The sequence below is a fragment of the Cygnus olor genome, chromosome 3 (genome assembly GCF_009769625.2).
Source record: "Cygnus olor isolate bCygOlo1 chromosome 3, bCygOlo1.pri.v2, whole genome shotgun sequence".
NCBI classification, from domain to species: domain Eukaryota; kingdom Metazoa; phylum Chordata; class Aves; order Anseriformes; family Anatidae; genus Cygnus; species Cygnus olor.
The window spans coordinates 83,480,679-83,493,797 of record NC_049171.1 but is presented as its reverse complement, the minus strand read 5'-3'; the positions used below and the strand labels follow the sequence as shown (position 1 = coordinate 83,493,797).

At 35.4% G+C, this 13,119-nt stretch overlaps 1 protein-coding gene across 13 annotated transcripts in view; it reads left to right on the top strand.

Annotated features, from left to right (window-relative positions):
• CEP170 (centrosomal protein 170) overlaps nucleotides 1-13,119 on the top strand; it is a 102,179-nt gene that overhangs the window by 75,107 nt on the left and 13,953 nt on the right. For 5 of the 13 annotated variants that reach the window (XM_040553544.1, XM_040553550.1, XM_040553540.1 and 2 more), the window contains 4 exons: nucleotides 649-2,475; nucleotides 6,397-6,447; nucleotides 8,042-8,276; nucleotides 12,531-12,708. In XM_040553544.1, coding sequence (XP_040409478.1) covers nucleotides 649-2,475; nucleotides 6,397-6,447; nucleotides 8,042-8,276; nucleotides 12,531-12,708 — 2,291 coding nt within the window. The remainder of the gene's footprint in view (nucleotides 1-648; nucleotides 2,476-6,396; nucleotides 6,448-8,041; nucleotides 8,277-12,530; nucleotides 12,709-13,119) is intronic. The other 8 variants (XM_040553553.1, XM_040553547.1, XM_040553549.1 and 5 more) reach the window with 7 other exon arrangements.

Sequence of the window (13,119 nt, the reverse complement as noted above, 5' to 3'; positions counted from 1 at the left end):
TTGGTAGACACATGCACTGTATCAGCTACTTTGGATTAGGTTGTAATGACTTTGTGTTGAATAAACTGTTCTTTTGTGTGGCACTCCTAAAATTGTAGTTCTAGTAATACAGAAATATCTTTTTATATATCTAATGCCTTTAATCAGGAGATACCTGTTCTAAAATTGTGTTAACGTACATGATTTTGTTCCGTTTTTATTACGAAATGAAATGAAATAATAGAGCCAAGTATGTTCAATTTATTGGTTATAGTTTAGGAAGTAGTTAATGTAATTCACAGTTTCCACTCTGTAATAATAAGAGTGCTTCCACTCTCACCCATAAGATGAAATTATGCCTAATGAGAATAGAACAAGTGCTAAGCTGAAAAATTATTTGAAGAGTTACCTACTCAAAAAGCTTATAGGGATAGTCAAATCTCCGTCACTTGAGAGCTTGTTCCACCTTTTATAACATATGTTTACCTAAAGATAATTGATCCCACTATAGAATAGATAAGTGGACAAATGACATTTTTATGTTCCAATGACTTTTTGCAATTCTGTTTTATGTTGCTTGATTAGTGTTATGCAATCTTAAGAATTTAATGTTTGTGTTTAGCTTGCTATTGGATGGTTTCTTAGCTATTTTTTCTTTCTCATTTTCAGACACAGACATCAGTGAGTCTGGTATTTCCATCAGAAGTGCTGGTTCAGCAACTTCTGTGACCAGCCAAGGTGAGCGAAAAAGGAGGACACTTCCACAGCTTCCCAAAGAGGAGAAAGTGAGTGAAGGCTCCAGAACAAAAACTACATCTCATCAGAGATCAGAAATAGGTGAAAAGCAAGACACTGAACTTCAGGAGAAAGAAACTCCAGCTCGTGCCTCAGATGCTGATGGCAGAAGTATAGCTAAGTCAGGTAGAACAATGAACGGTCTTTCACCAAAAGCTACAGGAGAAAAAGTTTTTTCTTTCCCTAGCTCTTCCAGTAAAGAGAGAGCTGAAACTGGCAGAGAAACTTCTGTAGTGAAACAAGCTTTAGCAAAAATTCAACAAGAACGAAAGGAGCAAGGACACTGGACACCCTCAAAAATATCTTCTACAAAACCTGCTACAAATCAAGTTGAGAAGGGTAGGGAGGAGATTGCTGTGTCACACAAAACTTTAGATAATCAAGACAAAGCTCCTGGACATGTTACTGATAAAACAGAAGTGAAGTTGGCACAGAGTGAGGGAAAAAGAAGAAAAAATGAGGAAACTATTAAAGGACAAAGTCCTAAAACATCAGGAGGAGAAAAAAAGGAATCTTCAAAACCGTTAGTGAGGCAAGGCAGCTTTACTATAGACAAGCCTAGCACAAATATACCGATAGAACTTATTCCTCACATTAATAAGCAAAGTGGATCTGTTGCCCCCTCAGCATCTGCAAACAGGACACGTGACAGAAGTGATTCAATGGACACTGATTCCAGTCTAGATACAACGCTCATTTTAAAAGACACAGAAGCTGTAATGGCTTTCCTTGAAGCTAAACTCCGTGAAGAAAATAAAACTGATGAAGGTCCTGAGACTCCTAGCTATAACAGAGATAATTCCATATCACCAGAATCAGATGTAGATACAGCCAGCACAATCAGTCTCGTTACCGGTGACACTGAAAGAAAATCCACACAGAAGCGGAAGAGCTTTACAACTTTATATAAAGATAGATGTTCCTCTGGTTCCCCTTCAAAAGATGTTTTAAAATCTTCTGCAACAAGTGCCAGAGAAAAGATGGAAAAGAAAACTAAAAGTCGTTCTTCAGACGGTGGGTCTAGAGCTGATGCTCGCAAAACTGTGCAATCTAGTGGAAGAATGAGACAACCATCAGTGGATTTGACAGATGATGACCAAACATCTAGTGTACCTCATTCTGCCATTTCTGATATCTTATCATCTGACCAGGAAACCTACTCTGGCAAATCACATGGAAGAGTTCCTTTTGCCTCAGCAGATGAACTTTTACATTCCAAAATGGAAGGAAAGTCAGCTAAATCAAAAAGCACTCCTGTTGCACTTGGGCAATCTAGTAAATCTACCACTCTTCCAAGACCTCGTCCTACAAGGACTTCTCTCTTGCGCAGAGCACGGCTTGGTGAAGCCTCAGATAGTGAGCTTGCTGATGCTGATAAGGCTTCAGTGGCTTCCGAAGTGTCCACTACAAGTTCTACATCAAAACCTCCTTCAGGGAGGAGAGGTATTTCCAGAATAGACTTACTTGCTCAACCTCGCAGAACTCGACTTGGCTCTTTATCAGCACGTAGTGATTCTGAAGCAACGATAACTAGAAGCACTGCCTCATCTCGTACCCCAGAAGCTATTATCAGAAGTGGTGCAAGGTTGACATCAGCTGGAGATAGTAGTAAAGTTTCTGCTAGAACTCGAGCCAATAGCATTTCTCGACTTTCAGATTCAAAATCCAAATCTTTGGCTTCAGCTCATAATTCTCCCTCAGGTATGTCAGATTATTTAACTAGCTTCTACAATACCATATATTTTGAAATGTTTTTTATATTTATATACTTTTTTAAGGAACGTTCTTATGAAACAATTTGTTGAGCTTTAGTTGACTCTCTCTTTTTCTTTCAAGTAAGAGTCTTCCTTGCTGACGCTTGTGGATGTTTCTCACTTAAAATCACAAAGACAAGAAATTTCAATCCTTTACCTTCTTGGATGGATATATATGTTTGTTTATTTTTTGTAGCTGCAGATCAGTGACAAAGGATTCCATTGAGGCATTCAAGTGTGGCAGCACTGATTTGTGTTGGTACAAAAACAGGGTGGAATCTCTCTGCGCTAGTCATAGTAGTAAATGTTCAGAAGGTCAGCGATGCTTTTTACTGCATAGAAAATATAATATTTATTTGTTCAGCATATTTACAAGCCCAACATGTAGTGTTTCCCAAGGAAATATCCTGAACATTTTTAGGATAATCATACTCGTAATTTAAGATTAGCTTCCAAAACCACAACCGTGAGGTTTTTTTAATAATGATAATAACAAAAAAGTTTAAAATGAAAAAATTAAACACAAATACTACCTAAATAAATATCATAAAGTAATTAATAATGTTTGCCTTTCCTTGGAGTAGTTTTTGTTCTCTGTTCAAAGTCATGACAATTTATGATTTCATAATTATTTCCAAATCATGTTGACCTTCTTTTGTGTAGTCGCTCATTTACCGTAATATTATCTATGGATGACAAAAAAAAATCCATACAATTGATGAATTATAACCTGTTATTTTGTTAGAAGCTAACATAACACTTTAAATATGAACAGTGTGAAAGGCTAGCTTTGAATATTAAATCATCTTAAGTAAAAATGTGGTGATTCTATATAAGTCATCTCTCATATTAAATGGATATCTATAATTGGTGACCGTATTTAGAGCCAGTCCACAATCTAAGAAAAATAAAATTACAATAGCTTCTTTACTTCCAGTGCTGAGTGTTGCCACTGAGATTATATATTTTACTTTGCTGCTTCCTCTTCAGAGTTGATTTAAAGGTCTGTGATAGATACATTTCCTGCAGCCCTTTTGTTGTTTGTATATCGTAAATGTACCTTTTTAGGATTCTTAGCAGTGTTTTCTCCCAGACAGGTATCCTTTTGTTGTGTTATTTATTAGCTTAATAGAAATTTCTGAAGAGGTGTTCACTGAACTATATAGTTGAATTTGTTGCAATATGATGACAGTTGTCTACAAAGATACAAAAAATAAATGAAAAAAAAAAGCTAAGCCTCAGATAAAAACTCAGTCTTTCCCTCTAAGATACCGTTGGAAAAATAGCATGTTTTCTCTTTTAGTCTGTTTTAAATTGATTTGTGCAGCCTGAAAGCTGGCAACATTAGACCAGGGAAGAGTGTCAGTTAAGACTGCTCATTGAAGAAGAATTTAAGAATTTTATTCATTTAAGAATTAACACGAATTCATATCCTGATATTGCTGATTTCTGAAAAGGCAAACCCCAGATGTTACTTGCCACTTTGCTTATTTTTGTGTTTCGTTTTTTGTTTTTCACAAAACTGTATATGGATTTTGAGGTTTATGTACTACTGCATGTTTCCTAAACGGGTTGCCAGATCGAGGTGGTTTGCTTCTTCTGTTAATGGATTGCTCTTAGCTTTCTCTTTCCAGTCTACTAGTCTGTCATGGTTCTGTCTTGAGCGTTCATTTCACTGCATTACACTGTTTACTGTGGCTTGTATAAAATATTCTGCTTTCCAAAAAAAAAAAAAAAAGAGGCATCTTCTCGTGAGCTATCCCAACACAATAAGATAGACATTATAAAAATACAAATAAAAAAATACTGGTTTGAAAAATTTGCAGTAGGAATAGCTCCTGTTATTAAAAGACTTGATCAGTTTGATCAGTTTACTCCCCAAATCAGGGAGTAGCATATAGACCTTTTAGAATATACTTCGGGTACATCTGAATTGCTATAGAAGTATAAAATTTTCTTATATAAGCCACTACCCAGTGTCTCCATTTTTCCATTAGCATCTTAAAAATGATGCTAATAACTACCCAAAAGCTCAAGTTTTAATTGTGCTTCATAATAATTCTATATAATACTTTATCCCTATTTAAAATATCTTTGAATTACTATTCTCATGCATTATATAAAAATGTACTACAGCAGAAGCTTTTGGATCCAAAGCATCCAGTTCCTCAACTTAATTTTGTTTCTAGAAATGTCAACAATTCACTTAAATTGCCACACTCCTGGAAATGACTAATGAAGTGCCTGACAAAAGTGCTTCAGAATGTTTGAATTTGTTTTCCTTTGCGGAGATTTAATCAAGACATAACTATGATGTATTTTCTTGTCTCCATGGACCTGGATAGACTGTAAAATGGATGATCATTACCAGTAAATTAGTTTCTTTTTCTTTTATCAGAGAATCGGTTGTGACTGAAGTGTTAAGGTTCTTCCATGGGCCTTCTCATCAGCGCAGTTAGCATTACAACATTCTAGATCACTAAATATTGGCAGCGGAATCACGCTTCTTAACTCCAATCTACCAAAGAGGAAATTAATTCTGCATTTCCCAAATCTTTTTCAATGTTCAGACATACATGCCTGTAGAAGGAGGGCGGAAAAATGACCTGCATTGATTGGATATTTTTATTGCCTTGTACTTCATGTGGGCGAATTGAAACATAATAGCATTAAAATTGTCAGAGATATGAGCAAGTCCATAATTTCAAGAATCTATATGAAGCCTTGGTAGACTTAAGTATTGCTGCTCCCTTTTAAATGATAAAGCAGATAAGTGGAATGTCTTGGATGGGAATTATCAGCATTAAAGTAGTTATCAGGGTGTTTCCATGGCAGGAGGCTGGATAACTGGTAACACTGCAAAAAAGCTGTGAAGCAGAATTAGTAATTCTATAGTACAAGCAATGAAAGATTTAATCAAAGCACTAAATCAACAAAAAATAGTGTGATCAATAAAACCGAGAACAACGAAGACCTTTTTCCACAATTGCGGAGGAAAATTGCAGATGATGTTACAATAGTGTAAAAAAAAATAAAGTTTTTTAAAAAGTATTGGGAAAAAGAACAGTGGAGGCAGACCCAGTGTAAGAGTACCAAGCTGCAGCCATAAAATTCTGCATTATGTCAAAGCAAAGAGACCTTGTTCAGCAAATGCTTGTGTACAGCGGCTCTGCTGGCTTGCTGACCTAGTTGTCATTGCAAATAATTAGCAGATAGGCTCATCAAAGATGTTGAGGTATCCCTGAAGTAAAACAAAGGGTTCAAGCATGGAAAGAAGACAACACTTAACTGACCTTTAGCGTTATTGCAAATATTGAGCACTGAATCTCAGGATCTTTAACAAAGATGATCTCTGAGAATGCATCAGTGAGAGTAGAGTGTTTTGTAAGGGTTATGCTTAATAATTCTGTCCCTAAATCTTAAAAGTAAGATTATGGTGTCCAAGTCACTAAATTTGCCAGCTTAAAGCGTTATCAATACATTGTGCTTTTCACGCAGTAGTCACCAATTTAGGTTTGTCTACCGGTAGACCTACGATAACTTTTTTTCCATGTCAATAAGAAACCTTTTGATCATACAGAAATAAGCGTTTTAAGGTCCTAAAATATAAATAAAAATTATGGTACTATGTAGACAATTGTTATTGATGTTGTTTCAGTTGGATAGTATCTCTGATATGTTTAAGCTTTTGCAAAATTCTTCATTTGTGAGTGTGTAATTTAAGACTCTTTTCCTAAAAAGTGTGGGGTCAATGCTGTGTGAAAAAGGAATTAATACTAATCTCATCAATAGATTTTATTTAAGCAAATGATTCTAATTTGAATGTTTTAATACAAATTAACATGATAAAACACTATTTTGTACACAGAGAAACCCAAGCTTCTCCCAGACCCAGATCCTGATGTTGAAACTTACAGTGGTAGAGTACTAGAAATCAAATCTGTTTCTGATATTTCTGATAATTTCACTTCTCATTCAATCTTTAGTTTTTAACTGTATGACTACATATGCTTATTGTACAGTGATGAGTTGCTGGACTACCTCACTTGAGAGATGTTAAGATAAATTTTGTATTTATTTTCATACGTTTAATTCAAACCAGAACAAAGAATTTAAAGAAAAATTGATAATGAAATTTGGGCCCAACTCATAAAGCTCTTTGGCCTTCAGTCACACGTTGCTTGCATGCTACTGGTGGGGAAATGTGCTTTTTCTGCTTATGTTCTATTTCCCTTATAAAAACAAGTTTGAAACCCCCTAAAAAGTATACAATAAGTAACTGGAGAGACTTTTTTCTTTTCTTCAATAAAATTAGAATATTAAAAAAAAAAAAAGTAGAACTGGATACAAGTTGAAGACCACATTTAAACCTGTAAAAATTTTTGCAAGCATATTTGTGTTTTCAGATGGATTATTTACATGAGGGAAGGGATGTAAGCTTATACACCAATGTCATACTTTACACACTATAGTCTTTCAAAGCATTGCACAGATCTTTTATCAATTAAAAATGACTTTCAGTATTTGTTACCTAAATTCATTGATACTTCATTTGTAATCTTTTGATGGTTCAGGAGTAGTCATTATTACTTCTTGCATTTTTCTTTCATATACTAAAACCAGTATGCATTGCTTAAATCTATTACTTTTAAATTACCAGAAGGGGATCACACACTTTAAAAAAATGTCTACAGTAATTACAGAGCCTCATAAATGTCAGTGAGTCTAGGGGATTAAATCCCCTGCAAGAATTTAGCAGGTTGCAGTGATGAGCACTCATTTAACATTCAGTGATCTCTCTTCCTGCTTGAATTGTTCAAGGACAGTATATCTGAAACACATTTTCTAGACTTGACTAATTTATAGGGGGAAGAGAGCCTCCTACTTAATTTCAATACTCTTATACTTAATCTGCCTTCAGCAACATGGCTGTATATGCTTTGTGCTTCATGTGAGAAAATACACTTTTTGCTCTAAAGGCTGCCGTTTTTCTAGATGTGATGCTGTTTTTTATGGCACAGTATTAGTGGTTTTCTTTCTAGGCTAAATTGCGTCTTCTGTGATTTTTATGCTTTCCTTATGTAAGCATGCATTCTAGGCTTGGTGCCAGCTCAGTCCTTCCTTCATGTCTTTTCAGTTTTTGTGTATCACTTAAACTATAAATGAAACTTGGGGAAAAAATCTGCAGAAAAAGTGCAACCTGAGTATATACTTAAATGTTAATGAATTGGGCCCTTGTTTTTTAATACAGTTTGCTTCAGCTCATATACAATTACTGGCTTTTACATCTTATTTCACTCATCATTATACAAAGAGCATCCGTTTTATGTTTTATTAATATTATTTAACACAACTTTTTAGCTTTCTTTTTAAGATGTAGTAAATAAACCTTTTGTGAGGTATCTGGGGATTGATAATGAATAGTTGTGTATTTTTGTGATATTACTGAAATAATTTTTTTTTCATATAAAAGATGCAATAATAATTCTTTTTTAATAATTAAACTAATTTAGTAAGTGCAAGATGGAGGCGCTTTCCTACAGATTATGCTTCCACCTCAGAAGATGAATTTGGATCAAACCGTAATTCCCCTAAACATACCCGTCTACGTACCTCTCCAGCCCTGAAAACCACACGACTGCAGAGCACTGGGACAGCAACTCAAAGTAGCAATACATTCAAGCACAGAATAAAAGAACAGGAAGATTACATTCGTGATTGGACTGCTCATCGAGAAGAAATAGCAAGGTTGGTTTTCAAGGAGCACCACTAAAATTACAAAGATTTGTATCCAACCAGTTGTATAGGTACATATATGGGAGAACGTGAGCTGATGGATTTTCTGTATCACTCTACTTAGTTTTCATTCACTAACTTAATGGGTAAATTTGAATTCTGATGAAAGACTGACAGAACACTCATGTTACCTGCACGTATCTTTCTAATGGAAGATGACGGTCATTTTTGAGTTATGATAGCTAGATCCCAGAATACAAACTTCTGGTTGCATTAGTGGGACTTCCAGAGGTACTTTGTGTGGAACTCTCAGTTGCTAATAGTGTATTTCTTGAGGCTGAAGTATATTGGATTTTATACTACCTTTACAATGATAGTGAGGTAAAATTTCAGATTGGTACCTATGTGTCTCAGAGAGAGGAAGGGATTTGGGCAATGTGAGAGACCATGTTCTTGCTTTAATGTTTAGTCTGTCTGGACATTATTTCATGTTAGATATTTTCTGGCTTAAATCATATACACTCATCAAAAAGTAATTTTTTCTGAGACCCTGAGGTTAGTGTAGCAATTTCTTCATTATTGCTAATAGCACTGTGCTTCAAGTTAACCATGTAAAAGGCAATCACTTCTACATTCTGGTAACCTATTATTCCTGTATCATGCAATAACCAGGCAATGAAAACTTCAAATAGCTTGCACAAAATAAATAAAACTACGTAAGTATTTAAATGTTATTTAAAACTTAGCTGCCAGTGTTCAAGTTTTGAACCTTTTCACAGAACTTAATCAGGGAGCCTAAACAAGAAATGTGTTTTCTTTTTAAAATTTATCTTAGTGTGGTCTTACAGCTGGTGAATCACTGTGCTCTGCTTAGTGTAATTTAGTTTTGCCTCTTCTTGGTAATATTTTTCAATGTATACTTTTTCTAGTGTAGTGTGTGCAAAGAGAAAATACTTAGGGCAGACTTGATAAGTCATGAGAATCACAATGAAATTAAGTTTATTAATTGATTTAATGCAAGAATATGAAAAAGATGTGATTAAAATCAGAAATATGTAAAGCTTAGAGACTTCAAAGCTACAATTTCCTTATTGTAGCTTAGGTGATATTGTGCCCTTATGAACACAGATGGAGACAGGCATTTAACATCATAAATATATATGCTATATATATTTGTGCACATATGCACGTTTATATACGTACATGTGTGCACAACTATAAAAATATTCAATTCCTACCAAATTCTGTGAGTCTTAGTTGAATAGCTGATCAAATTAGGGAATGTTAAAAGTAAGTACTACATAAAATAAATGTGTAGTTGAAAGTAGAGGTTGTGTGACAAACATTTCATTTCTTCTATATTACCATCATGTTGTATTTAAATTGGTCTTCAAAGATTGATGGTTTGCACTTTTCACAGACTCTAAAATTTACAGATGTTAATACAACTGAGAATTTGAAAGAGATATTTAAAAATAATGGAATAGCCAAATTTGGTCTAAAACATTTTGGCTTGGAGTGAATATACAATAATATGAGCTTCACATACATTTTGTTTAATGGTTTCAAAGTATCATTACAAAATTAATTGACTCAGTTTATGACATAGTAGACTAAGCATAGAAATGCTTTCAGTAATCCATCAGTAAAGAATTACGACAGATTTCTTGGAAGCATTCCTATTTTATTGTAATTTTTCTAACACCACAGCTGTTCTTTCACTACAGGTAAATAAGAGTTGGAGTTCAAGGTTGTTGAAAAAGAAGGTCATGCTCTCCCTATCCCAAGCCAAGTGTTCTCACATTTTTCCTTGTGTTAGATGAAGCAACTGTGTAGTTGTGGGGAAGTTCACAAAGCAAATCTGATAACATTTCCTTGGGTAGAAATGGGAATTTGAGGTTTGTTTTGGTTTTGTCTCCCTGAATCCATTTGCCTTCTGTAATTGCTAGGACTGATGCAAGGGAAGCAGTAGAAATCTGCAACGCAACCTACCATTACAACAGAGTAAATAGTGTGTACATAAAGACTAAGTCTACTTCCTTGCATTCTACAAAACATACTCCTTATATTTAAGCCATACTTTTTCTTTCTATAAGTTAATGCAGAATGACTTGATAATTGATCAAGCCCAACTCTGAGCTGCTTTGTTTTTCATAATGCTTTTGATTTAGCACTCTATATTGTTTCTGTACAGAAAATTACAGAGTACTGGCTATAGCTTACTATCACAATGAAACTGATTCCAGATTTTGTTCACATGGCTAGTGTTTGTGGTGATTGTGTAACAAATTTCTTGTCATACATGTTAGAATTGTTCAATATGGTATCTTTAGGATTCATTTGAATTCAGTTGTATGTGGACATCTGACATTTTTCCGTAATTTTGATTGCTTGGTAAGAATTCAGTGGAAGTGGCTGTTGCATGTCGAAGCATTGGTGATTTCTGTGAAGAGTTGTCCTAGTTGATTTATACTACTTTTGGTTTTGGTGTTTAATGACATTTGTCTTCTGGGGCATTTACTGATAATAGCAATTTCCTCCTTATTTTCTCTACAATAATTCATTACGTGCCAAATTTTGTCCCAGGGATTCAAAAGTGATTATTAGCTACATCTATCTGTTTACGAAAAAAGTGGTGTGGTTGTGTGAAGCAATGGAAGCAGGTGTTCTAGTAGCTCTTCTACTTGGAATAGTAGCTCAAACCTTGGAGTTATAATGGTGCACATATATAAGCACCTGAAACAGAAATTAAAATTGGACCAAAAATTGTAATAATTAGGTTAAATTAATGTAGAAATAAGCATTTACCACATCTTAATTTATAGAAATGGGGAATTGACTTGGTCTGTAGTTTAGTGTCCCAGTCTTTCATAGCCTGAATTCAGAAATACTGTCTTGTATGTCATAGGTAATTGCCGTATATTCTCTGCCAGCCTTATTCCAATTATATGTACATTTATGACACACAATCTTGCACTTTGTCATGAATTGCTAATCATTAGCCACAAAATCCAGTGTGCCATTTGGCTGGGAATATCTCTAATTATTTCTGCTTTTCTAGTTTTAAGACTGAGTGAGTAGAAATTAAACTGTCTCAAAATCGATGGTGTCCATTTGTTCAGACTTGAAGAAGTCGATTTCAAAAAAAAAAAAAAAAAAGGCAGCAAAACTCACCCTTAAGCACTGGCCAGCATCACGTACATCCCTGTTGCATGCAGCTCCTCCACTTAAATGGTGGCTGCTGCTATTTCACAGCATCCTTGGTGGTGCAGAGTCAGCACTGCTGACTTCTGTGCCTTCGCTCATCTCAGACAGAAGTATGAGCGGGGATCACTTGGGCTGCTCTGAATTCTAGGTCTTCTGAACTGTCTGCTCTAAGCTGGAGATTCAGGGTGCCGTAGTTATTGGGGGGCTCTTAGCTTCTACTTTGGGTTGCTTTTTGTTTTTTCTATCGGTCTTTTGGGGCGTTCTGGGGAGGAGAGGCACAAGCAGACCTAGGCAAGCTCCTTTGCTTTGCTTCCATGCTGCGGAGCAGAATACAGAGCAGGGCTATTTTGTGATGTGGTGGATCAGAAGAAGGGAAAAGGCTTCTGTACAGCAACTGCAGAGGAAGGCTGCAGCAGCAGTTTGGAGAACTTCAAACAATAATTAGTTGCAGGAATCTTCAGCTGAGAAGCTGAATATATTTGTATTGCTCTATCATATGCAAGCATGTTCTGTTTTTCCAACTGGCAAGTTTGTCTTGATTTGATGATTTAAGATATTGGTCTGGAATTTCAGACATGTAAGCAGCTTGATCTGAGCAAGTTGCAAGGCTGCTGGGTAATCGCAGGTCCTGAAGGAAGTTCTTTGTAAATAGGTTAACTGAGATATCAGTTAAAGGTATTCTGTGCATTTCAGATTTACTGCATTTACATGAGTCATCTTTGCAGTATTTTCACAGTATTTCCCTTGAATCACATATTGGACTTAACTGTGTGTGTTGCACACATCTTTGCCTGGGAATCCTAGGAAGAAAACAAGGATGCTCTGTCTCTTGAGATTGCCTTCTACCGTCTTCCTCCATAAAAGCATATTATTAAAAGCTTCAGTTAAGAATTTGCTTTTATGATTCTATGAATAGACTTTCTATTCAGAGGGGCATGCACATTTTCATAGCACAGTTACCATCAAAAACTGGAACTTAGAAGCTGAAAGACTGCAGGTTGGGCTCTACTGCTCCAGTAGTATTTCTAGGGGAGAAAGTAACGCTGTCTTTATTACTAGGATCAGTCAAGATCTGGCTCTCATCGCACGGGAAATCAACGATGTAGCAGGAGAGATAGATTCAGTGACTTCATCAGGCACTGCCCCCAGTACCACAGTAAGCACTGCTGCCACCACCCCTGGCTCTGCCATAGACACTAGAGAAGAGGTAGGAGATCTTCATGGAGAAATGCATAAGGTTCTTTCTTTTCTTTATTTCTTTTGCTTTTAGCATTTTGCATAGCCTTTTTAGTTATTTCCACCCAACCTGTACACGCATGATCTGTTCTTTTTTGATTTAAAGTTCTTTTATGTTCTGATAAATTACCCAGAAATGATTCTGTTAACACAGATTGTAAAAAATGTCACACAAATGCATCCTGTCTGTCTCTTTTTTTCCACAAAGCATAGGACCTAGATGGTTATTTGTTTCTTGCTTAACCATAGCCTCAGATATTGAATAGTATCTAAGTGCACTTAAAGATACTAGTGTCTATGCAGGGGTATATATATATATATATATATATATATATGTATACGTTTAATACTTTGTATAGTACTTAAAAACAAAAAAGCCCCTCTTTTCACAAGTGACATTAAAGTTTCTTCT